This window comes from Solanum lycopersicum, chromosome 12 (genome assembly GCF_036512215.1).
Source record: "Solanum lycopersicum chromosome 12, SLM_r2.1".
Taxonomy (NCBI): Eukaryota; Viridiplantae; Streptophyta; class Magnoliopsida; order Solanales; family Solanaceae; genus Solanum; species Solanum lycopersicum.
Window position 1 is genome coordinate 64,490,572 of NC_090811.1, and position 20,988 is coordinate 64,511,559.

The following is a 20,988-nucleotide window of genomic DNA, read 5'->3' on the forward strand; positions in this document are numbered from 1 at the left end:
CAGAGCACACCTTTATTATGCATAGTAGTCTTCCTTCAGCTGATATACTCTCTTATCTAAATATTAAAATGAGTGGGGGATTGTTAGGTTATTAGCATTTTAATATTAATATTTAACCTATTAAATTGCTTTATTTTGGAGTTATAAGAATGGATGACTTCTACATCATCCATTAACATTGGTTATCCATCAATGTATTTCATTCTTAATTCCTCCATTACTCCCTTTGTAACCTATATAACATATGTAACTCCCTTTGTAACATATGTAACATATGTAATTCCCATTGTAACTTATGTAACCTATGTAACTCCCATTGTAACCTATGTAACTCCTAAGGCCATTATCTTCACTATTTACTACCTCCATTATCTTCCTATTCATTGCTAGGAAGACTTCTTGTAGTATAAATAGTGGTAGTCTTCATTTGGTTTTAGAAACACACAAAACATAAGAGAAAACAAAGAGTGAAAGAGTTAGTCTAAAGAGAGTTCTTATTAGTTGAAGGGAGGTGTTCTTTTTTGTGGAGCTTTGGACTCAACTCTTGTCCAGAGTTGTTGAGTTATACTTTGTAAAGACTGTTGTATCCTGGAGGGGACAAGTCAAAGAGGACTACTGCTAGACCGGTGAAAACATTTGCTGCAGTGGGCTTGAATCTCCTTAAAGAGAGCGAGATATCCGCGCCTCAGCCTGAAGAGATTACTTTCTTCATTTTATTTTCAATTGTAATCTTGCAATTTTATTTTCTTGTAAGTTTTTTCACTAACAATTTTGAAAGTCTAAAAATGCTACTTTTAATCAAAACAAAAGATAACACCTTAATTTTTTTTCTCCATTTAAATGAATTGATTTTGAATTTTCGATGTTCTTAAAAAGGAAGAAATATAAGTAATTGTAATGTGAAAGTAAAAACAGTAGAATTATCTTTTTCTTATTTAAATTGTCACATACTATTTTTATTACATTTTACCCTTTATTCCCTTAAATTCAAATAACTATCTAATGTAGTAATAATCCAATTCAGAATTTCAAAACATCATTAATAAGATTAATTTAGTAATTATTCATTTTTAATTACATTTTTTCACAGGTTGAACAAAGTCAACATGAAAATATTTTACCAATCTTAAAATTAATAATTTGTTATAAAAAAATTTGACTGATTTTAATTTTTGGAGTGTCGAGACTACATAAAATCAAAACAAAAGTCTAACACATTAAATTTCGTTTTGACCATTTGAAAGGATAGATTTTGCACAAACAATTTTCACTCTCTATATATACATAACATATATTTGGGTGAGTACTATCAATTGAATCACAAAAACACACACACACAAAAAAAAAATCTTAGTTCTTTCTCCATGGCTCCCAAGACAAGGGCAAATAAGGCAAAAACAAACACCTCTGATGGCAAAGAAATACTCAAATTGCCTGTTGCTATCACTGAGAATGAGAAAACCAAATCACCACCAAAAAAAGGCAACGAAAAATTGAAGAGTTGTGAAAACATTCGTTCTGGTGTTCTCACTCGGGGTATGATTAATCGTGCTAAAGCCAAAGCTATAGATGATGAACGCGCAAAAGTGAAGGCCTTAAGTGAACCTAGTTGCAAAGTTAAGCTGAATTTTGATCACCTATAACTGTCAAAATCAAACAAGGCTAAAGGGTTATAATTGTAATTTATCTACATTTCAATATTCTGCAAGTCATGTATGTTGTTGGTGATAGTTTAATTTCGAATAAAGTTTCTTTTTTCATAAAAAAAATTGACATTAATTTTTTCACATTCAAAAAGTTTTTAAAAAAGAAAAATAATAGGTAGATAAATGAAAAGAGAATTTTAAAGTTAAAAGTTATTTATAAAAATGTGTTACATACAAAATTGATCTGTTAATTTTTTGAATTGAGTTATATTCTCCATAAGTTTATTATAAATTATGAATACGATCTTACTTGACTCAAACATTTTTTTTCCTTAATCAACGTAATCTTCATTAATTAATCAATTTAAATAAAATGTATTGTTAACATAAACAAAATTTTTATTATTAGATTATCTTTACTTGTTGTAATAAATAACATAATTATTTTTAAGATTTTCAAATTTTACATTTAAAGAAGACCTAAAACATGTAGATGTTTTTTGTATGAGCAATTTATACACCATATATTATATATTAGTGTTTAGTGTAAATGATGATTTACACTATATCCAATCGTCGTATAGAGAAAATCTACATATGTTAGTATATTTTAAATGTAAAATTTGAATTTTAAAATAAATATATTACCTATTACAATACGTAAAACGTGAAAACGACTTGATAATATAAAAATTGATTTTATTGATTGTACATCTCTAATTATTGAGACCATGCTAATTAAAGAACAGAATGATTGATTCAAGTAAGATTGTATTCAAAATTTAGAATGAACTTCATTCAATAAAATTGTGGTTTTCAAATTCAATAATTATTGGCTTACATTTTTGTTTTGACACATTAACTAAAACTAGATCACGATAAAAAAGGGAAAATGCACAAGTACCTCCTCAACCTATGCCCAAATTGTTGAAAATCGATCAGATAATTTATTTAAAAGTGGGTTGATTTATGGTCGGATTAAGTGTTTATGAGTCCGAATATCTTTCCATTTTCATATAAATGACATGTGGTAAGGTCAAAATGACATGACAATTCCATGTGACATTTAAAGAAATAAAAAAATGAGTTGGATATATCCAACATGTCAACTAACGCCCATAAGGGCATATTCGGACCAAAAGTTGGACGGTGAGGGCATGAGTGAGCCAAACTTTAAACGAATGGTATATCTAGATCATTTCGAATAGTTTAGGGGTGTATTTGACCCTTTTTCCCAACACAAATATAAGAACTAGGACAATAATGTGAAATGGATGTTAAAGGATAAATATAGCAGCTACTAGGTACTATAGAGGTAAATGCGTATATTAGTATAGTCTTAAGGAGTTATCGATTTATTTAATAATTCAATGTTAAAAAATCAAAACCAAATGGATAACCTAGTTAATTTTTTTAAAAAACAAAATGACTAAAAATTATTCATCCAATAACAATAAATCGATAATATTGAATTCTTTTTGATTCGATTTGATAATAGATTTTATTTTGCACCCGCATTCTTCTTACTACAACAAAATACAGAAGAAGAAAAAAAAACCCAAATCCGCATAAGAAAGTATTATTAAGATCAATGTCATTATATTAGGTTCAAAGATCAATTTTTATAAATGAAAGAAAAATAGTAACAAAATACATTTTCGTTTGGCTATATTTGTAAGTTAGATCATCAAAGGGTTTAGTAATTATCCCTAAATTAAAGACATTTGAATTAATTATTGAATGGTAAGAATGGTAAGAACATAAAAAGTTGAACTGTAATTAATAGCATGTTTACTTAATTTAAAATACGACAAGAGTCGCTTTATATGCTGAATGAGATAAATAAGGATATTTCTTTAGATGAGATATTCATGAAATATATGAGATAATAATTTTAATTTTTTAAAAATAAATAGCGGGATCATATAATTTCAAATTAGCACTCAAGAGTGTAACCTACTGAATTCAAAGGTGTGACGTAGTACTATGTAATAGTCAATAAAGTGATTAAGAGCAATGAAAATCTCATGTTTAAATTTGCTCGGAGACAAAAATATTGGATGGTTTCTTCTTATATGTCCTAGCCTTAGTAAACAAAGTTACTTGATACATGTTGCTATTAAGAGATGACAAATAACCCGTGAAGCTAGTCGAGATGCGCGAGAACAAGATTGTACACCACAATCCTAAAAAAATAACTCTCACGTATTATTAATACCTCAAACTAAACATGAGATAAAGTTTATCTCAAAACTTCATCTCTATATTATTTTCCTTATCCATGAAGCAAACGATCCTAAAAATTCGAGTCACTCGGTAAGGTAAGTGAGAACACTATTGATCCTTTCTAAAACGAGGAAAATAATAAATAAATTAAGGGTGTCAATGTAATTATACCAAAAGTAAGGGGTCAATGTACAAATCCTCCGTAATGCTTAAACCCTAACTAAAACCCAAAATCCCCAATTCTCTATCACCATTTCCTTCTTCATCAAAAAGCTTTCAAATTTCTTTATCACAGTTTCACTATTTTCCGTTCAATGGGCGGCGGTCCCCGTACTTTCCCCGGCGGTCTCAACAAATGGCAATGGAAGCGCCTCCACGAGAAGAAAGCTCGGGACAAGGAAAACCGGCTCCTTGATCAAGAGAAACAGCTTTATCAGGCTCGAATCCGATCTCAAATCCGAGCTAAACTCACTTCTTCCGGTGAACAATCCGATTTTAGCAATGAACAACAGCCTAATTATAGCCCTGTTTCACCACAAGACCATATTAGAGGTCTAGCTGATCGGTTCATGAAGGAAGGTGCTGAGGATTTGTGGAATGGAGATGATGGACCGGTTAATACTCCACAGATAAATCAACAAAGCGGAGGTATTAGTGAGTCAATTGATTTGCGCAAATTGAGAGATACTAAGTTTAATGATGTTCCTCGAAGTTATAGTTTTCAGAAAGCTAGAAATTTTTGTACGAATATTAGTGATGTTTTCGCTGAAAATTGTAGAACTAGAAATCCAACTTTTTCGGATAGTTGGTCAAGACAGAACAAGTTTTTAATGTTTGGATGGAGGTTGGTTAATATTGAGAATAGAAATGTGAATAATTTGAATGGATTTTTGAATTATAGATGCTACTCAGTAGATAGGATGAATGGGAATAAGTTGAGGAAATTGGATTTTACTAGAAATGAGAGTTCGCAAAGTGAGGATAAATTGAGATCAGTGGGATTGGTGGTGAAGGGTGAGCGAAAAGCAAAATGGCCGAGGTTTAGACCGAAACCTGAGGAGTCAACTGATGAAGACGATGACGAAGATACTGAGGTGGATGAGGACGAGGAGGAAAGACGGAGTAGAGGGAGTGTGAAGATGATGAGTAGTGCTGCTCTAGGGAAGTATGATATGAAGACAAAGAAGAGAGTTCCATTGAAGTTTGTGGAAGATGAAGATGATTTATCACTGCATGTCGCGGCGATAAGGAAGGAGGTTAAAGGGCGGAGTATGCAGAAAATTGAAACCGAAGAAGACGAGAAGGAAACAATACTTAGCTCTAAAAGGTAAGAAATGATTTTTCAGTGTGCCGCTAGACATTGCAAAATGTTCATATTTATGATATTTCAGTGACAATGTGGTGTATGATCGATTAGGTTTGATGAATATGATGTATCTCCTTTGACAGTCAAGGCCCTTACTGCAGCAGGTTATGTGCAAATGACTAAAGTGCAAGAGGCAACACTTTCTGCTTGTCTTGAGGGTATGTTATTACTAATACTAAAATATTTTAGATATGAATTTGCTGTAAACATTTAGCTTTTCATCATATGAACAGTCTTGATAACTGAGTGTCATGTTTCATTCCTTGATTTTTCTAGTCTTGTGCTGTCTGAAAAAATGAATCCAGTGTGTGTAGGATGTATGTTTTGAACAAGTTTAACTGATGAGCAGGTTCAAGAATGGACCTCTAGTATCTCTTATGAATGAACTAGTTCTCACTTTTGCTTTTGTCAAATACAGGAAAGGATGCTTTAGTTAAAGCAAGGACAGGCACAGGCAAAAGTGCTGCGTTTTTGGTAAATTATTTCTTCTCTTTTATGTGATTCCCTGCTGGTTATTTGCATATTTCACTTCCTTGTTCTTTTATTACTTCTATTAAAGGCCAACAGCTTCCAGCCATTGAAACAGTTCTGAAGGCCTCACGTAAAAAGAGTGCCCAAAGGGTCCCGCCAATAGATGTACTCATTCTCTGTCCCACGCGAGAACTTGCTAGTCAGATAGCTGCTGAAGCTAATGTGTTGTTAAAGTACCATGAAGGCATTGGTGTGCAGACACTAGTTGGAGGGACAAGGTTCAAAGAAGATCAGAAACGCCTAGAGTGTGATCCATGCCAGGTATATATGCATTTTATCTGTATTGGGATTTTTTCATTGTATGGTAAAAGATGAATTCAATGTGGATGATTTGCTTTCCTTGCATTTTGAGAATGACAAATTGAGAAATGTACACATGTTTCTGTTAAACAGGGGTACAACAAAAGATATGTGCAAGTTCTGCAAAATATTTTAATGATGTGTAGTATAGCAAGTCTATTATCTCGACTCATTAGTTGTAGTTGCTTATGAGGTTTAGAAACTGAGACTAGATAGTCTAGCTATGGGCGGCATCTTAGTACCAGTGTTATCAAACTTGGCCTGGACCTGCCGTTTGACTAGAAAATACAGTATAATGGTCCTACCCCTAGCTGGATTGTCAAGCTGTTAGTACTAGTGTTAGGACCCAATTGCTGATACGGCCAATAAATGTATATTATGACATATATAAATATATATTAAATGAAAGTATTGAACTCATCAACACTCTATTTTATTCATAAGATATCTTGTGTGAAGAGAAGATGCATGGATACCCCAGTGCAGATGTGTGAGAGGTAGGCTATGAATGATTCAAGACATGGAGAGGTAGATCAAAGAGGTAGATCGAAGAAGTATTGGATAGAGGTGATTAGATAGGACATGGAGCAATTTCAGCTTATCGAGGACATGACCTTAGATAGGAGGGTGTGGAGGACACAAATTACGATAGAAGGTTGGTAGGTAGTCGTGTGCTGTCTTGCTGTCAGTTTATAATTAGTTTTAGTATTGCTCTTGTAGTATCTTTTCTTTCAATTTTTGTTATTGTATGTTGTTTCTTGTACTCCGATAGTGTATTGTTTTGTTTTAGTTTCTGTTCTGTTACTATCTATTGCTTCTTGTACTCCCGTTACTTTTTATTTTGGTATTGTTGTGGATTGTTTCTCTTGAGCCGAAGGTCTATCAGAAACAACCTCTCTATCGTGAGGTAGAGGTAATGTGTGCATACACTCTATCCTCCTCGGTCCTTACTTTGTGGGTCTATATTGGATATGTTGTTGTATAAGATATCTCGTGTAATAATAAAGCATTCTTATACTTTGCATGTATATATAAAAGTGTGTGTGTGTGTAGGCGCGTGTGCGTGTGTGTGAAACATAAACTTAGAAACAGATCAAATACCCAATCAATCTATTATTCTTGGTCATAATATAGACAAATCATCACCAGATTTAATGTAAATGTAAGAACACAACCATGTATAAATCTCAGTAGTTGGTATCACATTTATGAAGCTTTTGTTTCTCATCTGCAATTCTGTTGTACCAAATTCACATTAAAACAATTTTCCTCCATGCGACACTGGGGCTAGATAATCAAAGGGGCAATCCTGAGAATTGAACTTAACATATTTCAACCTAAGCGAGAATCTTACTACCAGATCAAAATTTATCTTTCATGCAGTAATATTTATATTTCAGGTTCAAAGCTGCTAAAGCTTTGTGAATGTTTCTTTTCTCTATCATTGAGCTGACCTCTCAAAGAGTTTGTGCATGATTCTGTCTTTTATTGTGTATTTAGCTGCATCTAAATTGGCTGTTGCTTTTGCTATTTCTGTAGATTATAGTTGCAACACCTGGTAGATTATTAGATCACATTGAGAACAAGTCTGGCTTATCTACACGAATAATGGGATTGAAGATGTTAATACTTGATGAAGCTGACCACTTACTGGACCTTGGGTTCCGGAAAGACATAGAGAAACTTGTTGATTGCTTGCCTCGACGAAGGCAGTCCCTACTCTTTTCAGCTACTGTCCCAAAGGAGGTTAGTTTTCCTTATTTCCTCTTGTTAATATTGTAAAATGTTCACCGTGGGCTATAGCAGGCTGTCCACTAGATAGTTGAAGTGTGCAATCTGGTGCAACACCATTATAATAAAAGAATTTGACTGATGTTATGTAATCCAAGAGCTTAGGTCTTTCTGGTGTGTTGGAACTTGTAAAATTCCTGCTGGTTGAAAAAAATGTTTGAAAATGCAGGTTCGTCGCATATCTCAACTTGTTCTGAAAAGAGAATATGACTATGTTGATACAGTGGGCCTTGGACTGGAAACAAATCCAAAGGTATCCGCTGATTATGGTTTTTGCTTAAAGATACGGAATAGTTCCTGCTTCTTTACAGAAATTTAGTCTTTTTTTTTTGGATTCAGTGTAATTTCTTTCTATGCAATATGGTTTTTTTTTTTGAGTTCAGTAATATCTATCCTAAATACATGGGCTCATAAGCAGGTTAAGCAATTTTATCTAGTTGCACCGCATGAACAACACTTTCAAGTTGTGCACCATCTTTTGTCAAGCCATATCTCAGAAGTGCCCGATTACAAGGTAACTAGTTCTTAATGTTAGAATTTATTTGTACTTTTGAAGCTTTTCGTAATACCATCTGCTTTTTTGGTTGTGATGTTCATTTTCTCATATCTATTTTTTTTTATTTTCTTGCAACTTTAAATGTCATACAGGTCATTGTTTTTTGTACAACAGCTATGATGACATCCCTCATGTTTTCCCTTTTCCATGAGATGAAAATGAATGTGAGAGAGATCCATTCCAGAAAACCTCAACTTTATCGTACTCGAATCTCTGATGAATTCAAGGAAACGAAACGTGTAATTCTTATAACCTCTGATGTGTCAGCTCGGGGGATGAATTATCCTGATGTTACACTTGTTATTCAGGTATATGGCAATTTAGAGAGCTTATAATGAGCATTGATGTTTCTAGAAATATAAACATTACTTTTTACTCTTTTCTTTTGAATAGTCTGTTTCCTTTTAAATGCTAAAACTTCTTGTTCTTGGAGTGGTTAAATAATTTTGGGTTCAATATCTTCCTAAATTGACCTTGGAAAAAATGAACAGTCAATTAAAGTACTTCTCCAATTTGTTGAAGGATGTTCTTTATTAAAACTTCTTTCACAAACCTGAAGTAGTCAACCAAAGAATAATCCGAAGGCTCAAGTTATTTGGGCTCTTTCCTCTCCAACTTTGCCATCCTTCAAATTATTAGTGTCACTTATTCACATCACTTCTCATCTAAAGTGTTTTCTCCTATTTGTGAACTGATGATCAATTTGGTGGTCGATAATCAAGGAGTGTGCATTATGTGGAAACTCAGTTTGTTTTCTTTTAATTGTGGGGCTGTTTCCTTCTCCTTCCTCTTTCCCTTACTTGGGGATGTCTCTGTTTATCAGGTTGGTCTTCCTGTTGATCGAGAGCAGTATATACACCGGCTTGGAAGAACTGGGCGAGAAGGCAAAGAAGGAGAAGGTATCCTGTTGCTTGCACCTTGGGAACAATATTTCTTGGATGACATAAAAGACCTCCCCATGGAAAACTGGCCAGTTCCACGTCTTGATCCTCGTGTTAAAGTCAAGGTTAGCTGCTTTGTACACACTCATTCTTGTTTCTATGCACTGATAGGCCATAGAACACAAAATGCTCCCCCCATTCACTTTAGGAAATTAAAGGAAATTCACTAGTTAAAGGATTATAATAAGATCTCTGATTGCTATGCTAAACTTCTACGAGGTAATTTTTTTGTTTTTAAATGACCGGGATTTTTGAAAAGTCCCTTGATTTTATTTCTTGTGCCAGGCAACCTGAATTCGGTATTGTAAATGAATTATTTTCCGAGTTTCTTAAACACTTCCACCTGTCATCACAAACAAACTGAACAAGGATGTCACCCTGTAGCCCGCCCCCACACCCACTGGAAAACTAACTGTTTCATTCACTTCTGGAAATCGTTTTTAGCAATTAGATTTTTGATGATATGATAATTGCAGATGGAAGAAGCAATGGAAAAGATGGATACTAGTGTCAAAGAATCAGCTTATCACGCTTGGCTTGGTTATTACAACTCGGTAAGGGAAGTAGGCAGAGACAAGACAACACTTGTCGAGTTAGCTAACCAGTTTAGCGAGTCTATTGGTTTGGACAAGCCTCCTTCACTGTTCCGTAGAACAGCTCTAAAGATGGGATTGAAAGATATTCCTGGCATCCGAATACGTAAGTAGCTCGGAATTTTTGATCTTACGTCTAAAGAGATTATATGATGTTAGAGGACAGTAGTAGCATCCACAGTTCTGGTGACTGAACGTGCATTGATTTGGCGTCAGGAAAAAACATTAGTTCCGCTGATTAGCGCCTAATGGAACTAATGTGTTAAATCTTCTTGAAAAATGAAATGTAAATATTTGAGTGCGGAATTTGTTTATTCAGTACATTGTTAACTTAAAGTTGCTATAAGAATTTATAAACTTTAAATTTCGAATTCGTTTTGCTCGAAAAGAACCAAACCTTATACTGTTCTGAGTTTATTTAAGTGGGCCCTACTGATAATTTGACTATGAAGAAGGGCCCCAATGGGCTCAAAGATGATGTCATGTTACAGAAGTAACAAAAATTGAAAATGAAATGTTGTTTTCATATGGATGTTATGTCTTCTCAAACATGCAATATCCCACAAAAAAATGAAAATTCATTTCATATCCTCTTTCTTTAGACAATTTCTTTTTTTTTGGAACCATCGGATATTCGGAGTTGCTATTCTTTGGATATACATTGAGCAATCCATTGTATCAACTCAGTCATCCTTACGAGTAGATAGAATTCATATTAATAAACTTCCTTTTTTTTTTCTTTCTTCAAGATTAGACAAAAAGAATTCTGATGAATTGAATTAAAGAAAATATGTGAAAATCGCAGTTACAGATAGTATTATTGACTCTCCTAATAGGCTAATAGTGTGCTGGCATATATAATTGAGATAGAATATCTATTGAATTCATCAATAATAATTTGTTAGACCTGTTCATATTCGGAAATTCCAACTCGAAGACCCTAATACTACTTGCATTGCACCATATCGTAAATTGAACCCTCTTTTCCGCATTTACAGAACAAGATGTACTGTTTAATTTTTCATCCTTAACCAGAGTTCCTGACAAGTCTTTGGTGAAGTAACTCTGATGAGAAGAAAAAAGAAGACGTTAAGAGACCCAGGCTTGAATGGTATGATCCCTAGGTACATAGTCGCCTTTAGGAAGCAAATGTGAAACTTCCCGACATGAATTCAGATTTAGTCGGGCTTCAATGTTGGTAACACTGGAAATGAAATTAAAAAAAAGGTGCATTAACTTGTTGACCATGAACAATGAAACTCTTTTGAGGGTACAAATGTCATTTTATACAAGCCAAGATTAGCTAGTGTGTTTTTTTAATTCAACTCTTGTCTACACCATATGTTTTTCAATGCATATTAATAAGACAACTCATCAGTCTACACAATTGAATAATCTCACTTTTTTTTTCTTCTAAATCTTCTTCTACTTCCAATCATCATTATACTCATGAAAGCTCAGTATCCTTCTCTTCCATTTTTACTACTAATCATGGTGATACTCATTATGAGCCAATTCTCAAGTTGCCATAACATCCAAAAAATGACCACTACAAGAACAAAACAAACATACAAAGACTTAGATTCCAGGTACTCATGGCATCTCTCTGCATCAGATCCTAAAACATCAAGGAATGAAGATATTGAACAAAGCTACAGAGTTTCAAATCACGCCGTTCCGGGAGGACCAAACCCTTTACACAATTGAATTGATTTCATTGTATTCTTCACTCTCATCTTAGTGTCTCTACAAAATCACAGGTTCTGCAGTTATGTCATATTGTTCCAAGAAATACTGTATAGAGGGAAGTTTTTTGTTCTTCTTGCTTTTGCCTTTTGTTTTTTTTTTTTTGAAGTTTTTTATGTATTCATTAACTAAATGTACAAAGTTGCCTTTGTACTTTCTTCTCAGTTATACACTGCAGTCTGCAGCAGTTGCTCTTTTCTGGCAGGGGATCTTGATCCAGTTATCATGTGATCTTCAAAAATATACATCTTTTGTAACTTACACAACTTTAAGATAATAATACAAGGCCAAAGATAATGAAAAGAGAGAAACATGCCAAAAGATAAATTTTATAGCAGTCCCTCCGTTTCAATTTGTCTGGTTTTGACTTGACACACAGTTTAAGACAGTAAATAAGATTTTTGAGTCTTGTGCTCTTAAACTAAAGATAGGCAGAATATATCAAAATGTACTTTAATCTCGTGATCTTAAATATGTCATGTGTTTGCCAAGAAAAAGAAGAGACATCCCTTTTTAAAGAGACTAAAAGGGAAAGTAAGACGGACCGATTGAATGAAGCTTCGATTAAAGTATGTCCATTCAAAACAAAAGCTGCAGCTGATGCAAAGAAGTCAACTAGCTAGATTCAAAAGCATACAGTAAGCTAAATATTTCTTCCTCATTTTCTAAGACGGGTTAATAAATATTTAAGCAAGAATAGCCTTACTGGTGGAGAAGCCAGTTAGCTTTTCGATCCATCGGATATATTATGATACAAATTAGAATAAAGAAACAAGTGAGTACTATAGTCTATAGTAATTTGTACATCCACATAGGAAGATTCTATTATTAAGTTCTCCAAGCAGTCCAACATTTCATTTTGAAGTATTTCGAGGTGAATTCTTGATAACTATCTTGATATGAGGCAACCGAAAGATTTAACTTTTTCCCTATCCTGTGAGAATTATGTCTGCCATGAGAAACACAAGATGCAAAATTATTTAGCGGACATGAAAAAATAGCTTCTTCGATCCTCAAAATTATAAGCCAGCTGCATGGTTTTGCTAGTTTGCTCCTGGATAAAAACTAAAAAGATGGGTTTTCAACGAGGCTTATTTCCAACATTCTGGAAAGTATCTTTAGTAGAATGTCTGAATAAGTAAACTCATTTTGCTTTCCCACGAGATCTTCAAGTAAGTAACGAGAGCCTAACGACCACAAGATTACACACACACATTGAATTAACATACTACCCTATACATAGCATGTATGTCTGAAAATGTTGCATTACAGTGTATTTACTAATTCCTGTTAAGTTAAAGCAGAAATTGATGCAAAAGTCATAAAAAGATACTACATAATCACTAAATAATGTAGTTGATGAGGCAAAGCTGAAAATAATGCAATTTAAATAATGTACTGATTTAGAAGCTAACCTGCTGATTCTCCGGAAGAAGCTTCTCAAAATCACCGTGGTTGGTCAAGATAAAAAAGTAAGATGTTTAAATGCTTTATATGTATCTCAGGTCAAAGGAGCTCAAGTGAACCAGCAATTGGGCGAAAGTTTTGCTACATAAGCTCTGTGCCCACTGGATCAATCGAAAAATGAACAGAAAGAAGTTTTTGGACATTTGGCTGAAACTTAGATCTCCACATCTGTTTTCAATAAACAAAGCGTTCAGATTTTGGCAACTAGATTCATCATCATCAAGTCATGAAATTTAGGCCAAAGCTACTTCTAGCTTCCTTAAACTTCAAATAATTAAACCAATGATCTCGGCATGTTTATCATAATAGTAAATCTAGCCATGTTATAGGAAGTGTGATTTTCAAACTTAATCTATCTTATAACCTAAATATTTAAGAGGCTTTAAAAATAATATAAACATCAGAACCATGTATGTTAAACCTCTAAAAGATAATCTCAACTTATCTGCTAAAGAACAACTAAGTTAGAGAGTGATTTAGTTGGAATATCTTTTGTGGAAACTGACAAATAATGTAATATGCTAGTGATTCCAAGAGTGGAAAACCTGCCATTGATTGAGCGCACTTACATTATTATATTCAGAACTGTTCATGAACATCTGGAAGGCCTCCGCTGATTAATAAATATACAGTTAGATGTTGGAAACATTTCAAATTGCAAGTTAAAAGGAAAAAGATGAGAGCTCACTAGACCGAAACCGTATTACTACACCATGAGTATATTCCGCACTGGAAATGTTAAAATTTGAACCTGAAAATGTGAAGTAATATTTCTATGAGGTGCTAGGGAACTGGCAGAGAAATTAGAACCAGGGAAACAAGTGTTGTGCACAGGAAATGCTGATCTGATCAGTGACAGAATAATGAAATGTAATGGACAGGAAATGCTGATCTGATCAGTGACAGAATAATGAAATGTAAACGGATTAATAAAATTTCCATTAGGTTATGAAGTGTATCTGATCTCCATCTTAAATTTAAAAACTATGCTTCCATATGGCTTCTAAGTTCTAACTAAACAAGAAAATAAAGCATGGCAATTGGGGAAAATCTACAGATAAGAATGTCATAAGTAAAATATTCCATGAATACCGATAGTAGCCTGAACGATCAAGGAGGGGAAATCCATTGTCAGCTTTGACAGAGCGAGCAAAGCATCTTCGGCAGGACCATCCAAAGAACTCTTACCAAATTCTATGAGAAGTACAAGCTCCACACCATAGTTGAACTCCTGCCACCCAAAGGCTATCAAATGTCTCATGATACCAAGAACCTACCCGCACAGTAATGCTTTCTGCAAATTACTAAAACTACTGAAAGACGGGCAAGAGAAAGATAGGTAGGATTGTTTGAGAATTCTCTCTTGTTAAATTTGAAAACCACCAAATAGTAGACATTAAAGAGTGAAAAACTATAGGTATGAGGGTAAGCCTTGCTGTTGGGAATCAATAATTAACCTATTTTCACAAGAAGTCTGGTGATTAACCTATTCCGCATTAAGTATATTAGAACATAAGTCAATTGGATGGCCAAAAGGAATAACAACTTTAGTTAAAAAGTTCAAACATCCAGTGAGATTCAAATAAATGGATATGTTTCAACCTCCCCTTTTCGAAATATTGACAGCATGTCATCTTCTACTTCGGACTCAAAGTCGGCATTGATAATCTCCTGTCAACATGTAAACTTGAAAAGTTTCAGGATATGGATTTCATCTGCAAAGCAACTAAAGTATACAAATCAAATGGCACAGAGGATTTTGTTCTTTACATGTTAGGGCATACATGGCAGTAAGGCACAACATGGTCCCTAAGGACACCGACATAGAATTGATTCTCATAAAACTTCATTAGATCCTCCTTTGTTTGAAAGCGCATGTAGATACCATGGCTATACTTATCATCATTCCCACCAGCGACACGTCCTACAGAAGGAAACAAAATATAAAACAAACATTTACAATATAGACACCACAAACGGCATCATTTCCCGACTTCATGCAAAACAAACTTGAAACGAAGACTGAAGTGAAGCTTCTCTGTGAATAAAACAAGCTTTATAGATTGTTCAGGATGAGAAGCATAGGGATTTGACCCAAACAATTGAAGTCAAATAACATAAAGAATGTCTCCAAGAAAATATGCAGTACTTCTGTATTTGCTCTGAATAAAGTGGATATTTTATTTTCCTACATAGTACATGCAGATCTCTTTCTTCACTTTGCAACTCGACATTGGAGAAATTTTAATATTTTCCTTAAGAAAAAATTTTGGACTCCTCGTTTTTCAGCCTAGGACTTGACTAAATTGTTGATAGATCTCATATTGTGGTCACCAGACATAAGTACAACAAATTAAAGAACTCGAGTAATATTTCATTGAGCACAATTAAAGCGAAAACTCACAGCTCCTTATTATATCAATGTACAAGTCAAACAAGAAGTAACTTTGACCTAATGAGATGGAAACAATGCCACCCATTTGATATTGGGTTGTATAAAGGTAATCCAGCATATCTTTCTCTTGTTCTACAGATAAGTCCTCCTTTCCTTTGATCAGACTCACGTGTTCAACTACTTTTCTGCAAGCAACAAAGCAAGTTGTTTCTTCAAGAACAACTTAAAAAAACATAATACAAAAAAGAAACAATAACAAGATATCAACTACATTCAAAATTGAGATAATGCAGGAAGTTCCTCTCTCATGAAAATTCTCTTATAATTATCCTTATCTTTGGAAGGGGAGCATAGGAGCAATGTAAAGTAATCTTCATGAAATATAGATAACAGGTTCGAATTGTGGAATTAGTTGCTAATGCTTGTGTCTGGGTTGGCTGCCTACATTACAACTCCTTGGGGTGTAACCCTTCTTCGGACACTATGTGAACACAGGATACATCGGATCCGTGCTTCCCTTTTAATTATCCTCATCTTTCACTGCAATCGTTCTTAAATGTCATCCCCATGACAAATATGAACAAAAAGCAAAGGAAAGCAAATTATAAACTAGATATGTGGAGAGTGATATCACAATCTAGAATTTTCAAGCTAAAGATAACTAATGCAGACTCATTAAGATCTAAAGATTCAAGATAAGTATAAAACAATGCATGCTGCAAGACAAAAGAGAAAGGTAGAATCTTTCCACTTTTATCAATTTTTATTTTTATTAACCATGGTGTTGGGGCCAGCTTTCGCGCACTCAACTAAATCCACAGGATACCTGCCACTTCCCACTAGTAACAGACACCAAGTAACTCTGTCCACCAATGCTAGAACAAATGAGAAGAAATCACATCACTTGGTAGATTTTTTGTTTATGCTGGGATTTGAACACGATACCTCATGTTCTCAACCCACTTCATTGACGACTAGGCCACATGGTACTTGTATTCTATCGAATTAAATGTAGGATGATACTGAGGATCCTTTTCCCCTTAAACATTTTATTTTACATTAGCACCACAACTTATCCTTGATTAAGTAAAATTTAAACTACTGAAGTCATATATTAAAATACTCAAACAATAAAACTACATTCCTAAATCATCAAACGCTTACCGAATCCAATTCAAAATTCAGCATCAATATAAACTTTAAAAAGAGTAAAAGTACACCAACCTTTTCCGTTTCGCATCATCATCAAAACTCCATCGATCAGCAGCTGCGCATATCACATTGCGATTCTTACTTCGCAAACCGCGATTTACCTTCAAAACACGACTACCCAAACCTGCAACTGCAGAGAAAATTAACAGTTAATATGGAAAACCATAGAAAATTGCAGTTTTAAAAAACTGAAACTTGAACAATCCATTAATATAAAATTACCATTCAATTTGGGGGTTTTGTTAACTGAAAAGGGAATTAAATTGAAGGGTTTAGGGGAAGAAATTAGGGTTTGAGTATGATGAATCTGCATTTTGATTTTGTGTGGAGTAGAAGCCAATAGCTACATTTATTTTTTTTTTAAAATTGAGATACTTTAGTAGTTAAATGGGTGGACTAGGAAAAAATGGAATGGCGCTAAATATACTTGTTTATTTTGTTGTTTTAACGGAAAATATTTGTATTTTTGAAATTAAGCCTATATGGTTAATAGTTAAGCATTTTATGTGTGCGTGACTAATACTGAACAAATAAAAATAAATAAAGAAAGATAAGGTATGTTATGATGGTCGGGTAAAATTAATCATTCGATGCACTATATTATTGGTATTTGTTCATTTTTACTTGTTTAGTATTGACTTAATTTTTCAATATAAAAAAAGTTCATAATGGACATCTAAATAAAATGGACGGAGGGTATAAATATGCATAATACACTACGAGCCTTGTGAGATAGGAAATTGGTCTACCCCGCACTAAAGATAAGAATTGAAAGCTAATAGATAAACAAATATTAAATGTGTTCCTCTGTTCTATCTATACAAATAAAATAAACCATTTATACAGAATGGTAAAGGGGTTTCTATGATCATCGATCATAGAAATAGATATTAAGCGTTAATTCTTACCAACTTGATCTTGCTGTTCTTGGCAACAAACATGCATGAACCATTTCACAAAGTATGAGTCCGAATATGTCAAAGCATCAAAAATTAGCTCCGTTTAAATTTATCTTGGGAAAATAATAAGAAAAGGTAAGATTAGAAAAAAAATTTAAAATATTTTTTTAAAAAAAGTAATTTACAAAGGGGTCGAAGGTATTTGTACTTGAATAACTATAAGCAAACTCTACTATATGACTTTCAGTATTTCGGTGTGCATAAATATACACAATAATATCTTATATATATGGTAAATAAATTTGTTCTAGCATATCTCACATGAATTGTCTTATAGAACATCATATAAAGCACACGTATCTACTTGTTCAACTCTATACAAATTCAAGTGTTTACTTGTTCAAATCCAAAATTAAAAATTACAAATATCAGTAAATATCAAATTAAAATACACAATATATACTACCTCTATTTTCTATACGATTCTTCATAGCTTTTTCCTAAGTCAAAGTCTTCCTCTCTTTTACAAGTTAAAGCCCCATTTATTGACTAATGAGTAAACTATATTGACAAGTCGTTCTTATCTTTAGCCTTATTTACAAATTCAATCTTTCTTATTCATTGTTATCATCGCATTAATTAATTCTCAAATCAAATATGAGTAATCGTATCATCAATTTCTTCATATTTTTCTATGTTATAATTTTTCATCTCTTCTCAATACAAGCAGACTCAACAATCGACATACATAACAATTGTCCCTTCACGGTATGGGCAGCAGCCGTCCCCCACAGCCGCGGGGGACGACAACTAGAGTACGGTGAAACATGGAAAATCGAGGTAAACACAACTAATAACGGTCGTATTTGGGGCCGAACCAATTGTAATTTTGACTCATTAGGCAAGGGTCAATGTCAAACGGGGGATTGCAATGGACTACTCGAATGTGAAGGTAATGGTAAACCCCCAACAACTTTAGCTGAATACACTTTAAACCAATTCAACAATAATGATTTCTTGGATATATCTCTTCTTGATGGTTTCAACATCCCAATGGAATTTAGTCCTATGTCCGCGGACGAGTGTTCTGTCAGGATCAGATGCACTGCGGACATCATAGGACAATGTCCGAATGAATTAAGGACACCTGGAGGATGCAACAACCCTTGTACTGTTTTCAAGATGAATGTTTATTGTTGTACGTCTGGAAATTGTGGTCCGACCAACTATTCGAGGTTTTTTAAGGATAGATGTTTAACTTCTTATAGTTATTCTAGAGATGATTCAAGTAGTACATTTACTTGTCCTAATGGAACTAGCTATAAAGTCGTATTTTGTCCATAAATTAAAAATATATTCTTTAATTGTTGTTTCTTTACATTTGAAATTTCTATGCAATTAGTAAATCAATATTGTTATAGGGCATCTTATTTCTCACTTGTAATACACAATTCCTTGATTGAGCTATGAGAATATGAACATCTTATTTATGTTGCTCTAATTTTTACATTTTAGTACTCAAATTTTCTTATTTTTTGGTTAGTTAATTATTCAGCCTATTTGTTCTTGTTTTCTTTACTTAGCCAAAAGAAAAAAAGAACAAGTTTGTTTGATCAAACCTAATTTACCTTGTTTACATATTCATGATTTTTTAAGCAAACAATTCAGTGATCAGTATCTTTTTCCAACGGAAGTAATATCTTGGTGACAAATAAAATGAGAGTATTTTTTTTTTGATATGTTAAAAACGACAAGTAAAAGTCATGAAAATCTATATTTAAAAGTGAAAAAGACTCAAATATGACATCATATTTTGTGAAAAAAAAAATTATTTATGTCATGTGTTAAAAATTTGGTTCATTAAAGTCATTCCGTTTGAGAAAAGGTTTATTCATGTCATTATTTATTAACTGAAATAACAAAGATGAGTCAAAACTTAAACGATTGACAAAGATGAGTTTTTCTTAAAGTTCAACTAACATATTTGAGTTTTTTCCTTTTAAAAAAATGACTTGATCAATAATGCAGCCGATTCATAATTGATCACGTTTAAAAAATAATTTTGTAAAATTGAAACTTTTTTAGTTAACAAATAATGACATGAATGAGTTTTTCTCAAATAGAAATGATATAAATAAGTCAAAACTTAAAACGAATGACATAAATAAATTTTTTCTCAATATTCAATAACATATTTAAGTCTTTTATGAACAAGTAAAAATAAACCAAAGAGATTTCATTTTCTATATATTCCGCTTAGATATTTATAATTTCATGGTACATAAAGTCAGAAGTCTCCCTCTCTCTTTTTAATCTCCTCGCCATTACAAGTTAAGCACCATTTATTGACTTAAACTTTACTTTCTCCGTTCCTATTTATATACTAGTTTCTGAGCACGTGCTTCGAGCGTATGTTTCATGTGAATTTGTATAGATACGAATGACTAAAATTTTATGGAAATGTATATGTAAATTGTAATGAATAATAAAATGTAACAATTACAAAATAAGAATAAAGACTTACGGCAATGAAACATTCATAGAAAACTAAATTAAGAAGTCTAACAGAGAGAAAAAAAAGACAAAAAGAAATAGAATATTTAAGAAAATATACAATATAGACATTATTCTTATTAGATTGAAAAAATAAGTACAAAATTAGTACATAACTCTTTGAGTTCTTATTGACTCCTTTCATATCCTATCAAAACTCAAGAGTCTTCATCATCTACTTTTACTATAGAATAAAAATAATAGCCTAATAATCTTGGTAGGGATTTCATGAGATAAAGAAGTTGAATTTATATAAATAGAATTGAAGGAATATCAAAAGATATCTTAAAGTTTTAGTTTAAATATTTGGAGGTTATGAATATGAAAAGATGAGAGTTATGAATATTAAGAGTATAAAAGTTGAATAAGTAATTACAAAATAATAATAAATAGACGAAGAATATGAAAAAAAATTAAAGTTAGCAAATCATATAGAAAGAACAACTAAAGTTCTTATCATGTAATTAAGCATCAATGAATTTAAATTTGTGAAGCTATTCTTTAATAATAATCAAGAGGACATTATCAATGTGTGTCTCCATTTTGTAGATTTGCACCCTTTAAATTATTAAATTTCATTATTTATCATAAAGGATAATACTTTATCCACATCAATTATATTATTCATGAGAGTGGTTAAGAAAAAAGTTATAAAAAGAGGAAAAGTAAAGAAATTTAGGTAAAGATTTTTTTAAAAAAAAATAATTATTATATACATATAGATTATCATATATTACTAAAAGCATGAACAAAAAAGTTGAAAGTT

The 20,988-nt window shown here is 32.8% G+C and overlaps 3 protein-coding genes across 5 annotated transcripts; 2 read left to right on the top strand and 1 right to left on the bottom strand.

The window, feature by feature from the left end:
• Window positions 1–4,101: 4,101 nt before the first annotated feature.
• On the top strand, window positions 4,102–10,321 carry LOC101259722 (probable DEAD-box ATP-dependent RNA helicase 48). Its single transcript, XM_004252597.5, has 10 exons — window positions 4,102–5,199; window positions 5,290–5,396; window positions 5,657–5,712; window positions 5,806–6,030; window positions 7,609–7,815; window positions 8,030–8,113; window positions 8,279–8,374; window positions 8,509–8,724; window positions 9,240–9,422; window positions 9,834–10,321. The coding sequence occupies exons 1-10, from the start codon at window positions 4,187–4,189 to the stop codon at window positions 10,062–10,064; spliced, it is 2,418 nt and encodes an 805-aa protein (XP_004252645.4). The 5' UTR covers window positions 4,102–4,186; the 3' UTR covers window positions 10,065–10,321.
• Window positions 10,322–11,168: 847 nt separating this feature from the next.
• Window positions 11,169–17,162, bottom strand: LOC101266005 (stress-response A/B barrel domain-containing protein UP3). Of its 3 annotated transcripts, none has more exons than XM_010316188.4 (10): window positions 16,993–17,162; window positions 16,783–16,900; window positions 15,616–15,743; window positions 14,948–15,087; window positions 14,766–14,834; window positions 14,256–14,394; window positions 13,852–13,914; window positions 13,733–13,776; window positions 13,112–13,331; window positions 11,169–11,499 (listed from the first exon to the last, which is right to left on the bottom strand). In XM_010316188.4, the coding sequence occupies exons 1-9, from the start codon at window positions 17,081–17,083 to the stop codon at window positions 13,245–13,247; spliced, it is 879 nt and encodes a 292-aa protein (XP_010314490.2). In that variant the 5' UTR covers window positions 17,084–17,162; the 3' UTR covers window positions 11,169–11,499; window positions 13,112–13,244. The 3 variants fall into 3 exon arrangements, with proteins under 3 accessions (XP_010314490.2, XP_004252591.2, XP_010314489.2); XM_004252543.5 differs by having other exon boundaries at window positions 11,169–11,928; XM_010316187.4 differs by lacking the exon at window positions 11,169–11,499 and adding an exon at window positions 12,336–12,645.
• A 1,075-nt stretch (window positions 17,163–18,237) lies between these two features.
• On the top strand, window positions 18,238–19,159 carry LOC104645134 (thaumatin-like protein). The gene has a single exon (XM_010316186.4). It carries the CDS (start codon window positions 18,327–18,329, stop codon window positions 19,011–19,013), a length of 687 nt encoding a protein of 228 aa, XP_010314488.2. The 5' UTR covers window positions 18,238–18,326; the 3' UTR covers window positions 19,014–19,159.
• Window positions 19,160–20,988: the final 1,829 nt, after the last annotated feature.

Bases quoted from the DNA above. Each gene is read 5' to 3' on its own strand.
- LOC101259722 (XM_004252597.5), top strand. From the start codon at position 4,187: ATGGGCGGCGGTCCCCGTACTTTCCCCGGCGGTCTCAACAAATGGCAA. The intron at 8,375-8,508 runs GTAACTAGTTCT...AATGTCATACAG, and splicing joins CAGAAGTGCCCGATTACAAG to GTCATTGTTTTTTGTACAAC. The intron at 9,423-9,833 runs GTTAGCTGCTTT...TGATAATTGCAG, and splicing joins ATCCTCGTGTTAAAGTCAAG to ATGGAAGAAGCAATGGAAAA.
- LOC104645134 (XM_010316186.4), top strand. From the start codon at position 18,327: ATGAGTAATCGTATCATCAATTTCTTCATATTTTTCTATGTTATAATT.
- LOC101266005 (XM_010316188.4), bottom strand. From the start codon at position 17,083: ATGCAGATTCATCATACTCAAACCCTAATTTCTTCCCCTAAACCCTTC. The intron at 16,901-16,992 runs GTAATTTTATAT...TTTTCTCTGCAG, and splicing joins CAAAACCCCCAAATTGAATG to TTGCAGGTTTGGGTAGTCGT. The intron at 13,332-13,732 runs GTAAGTGCGCTC...TATTGAAAACAG, and splicing joins ACAGTTCTGAATATAATAAT to ATGTGGAGATCTAAGTTTCA.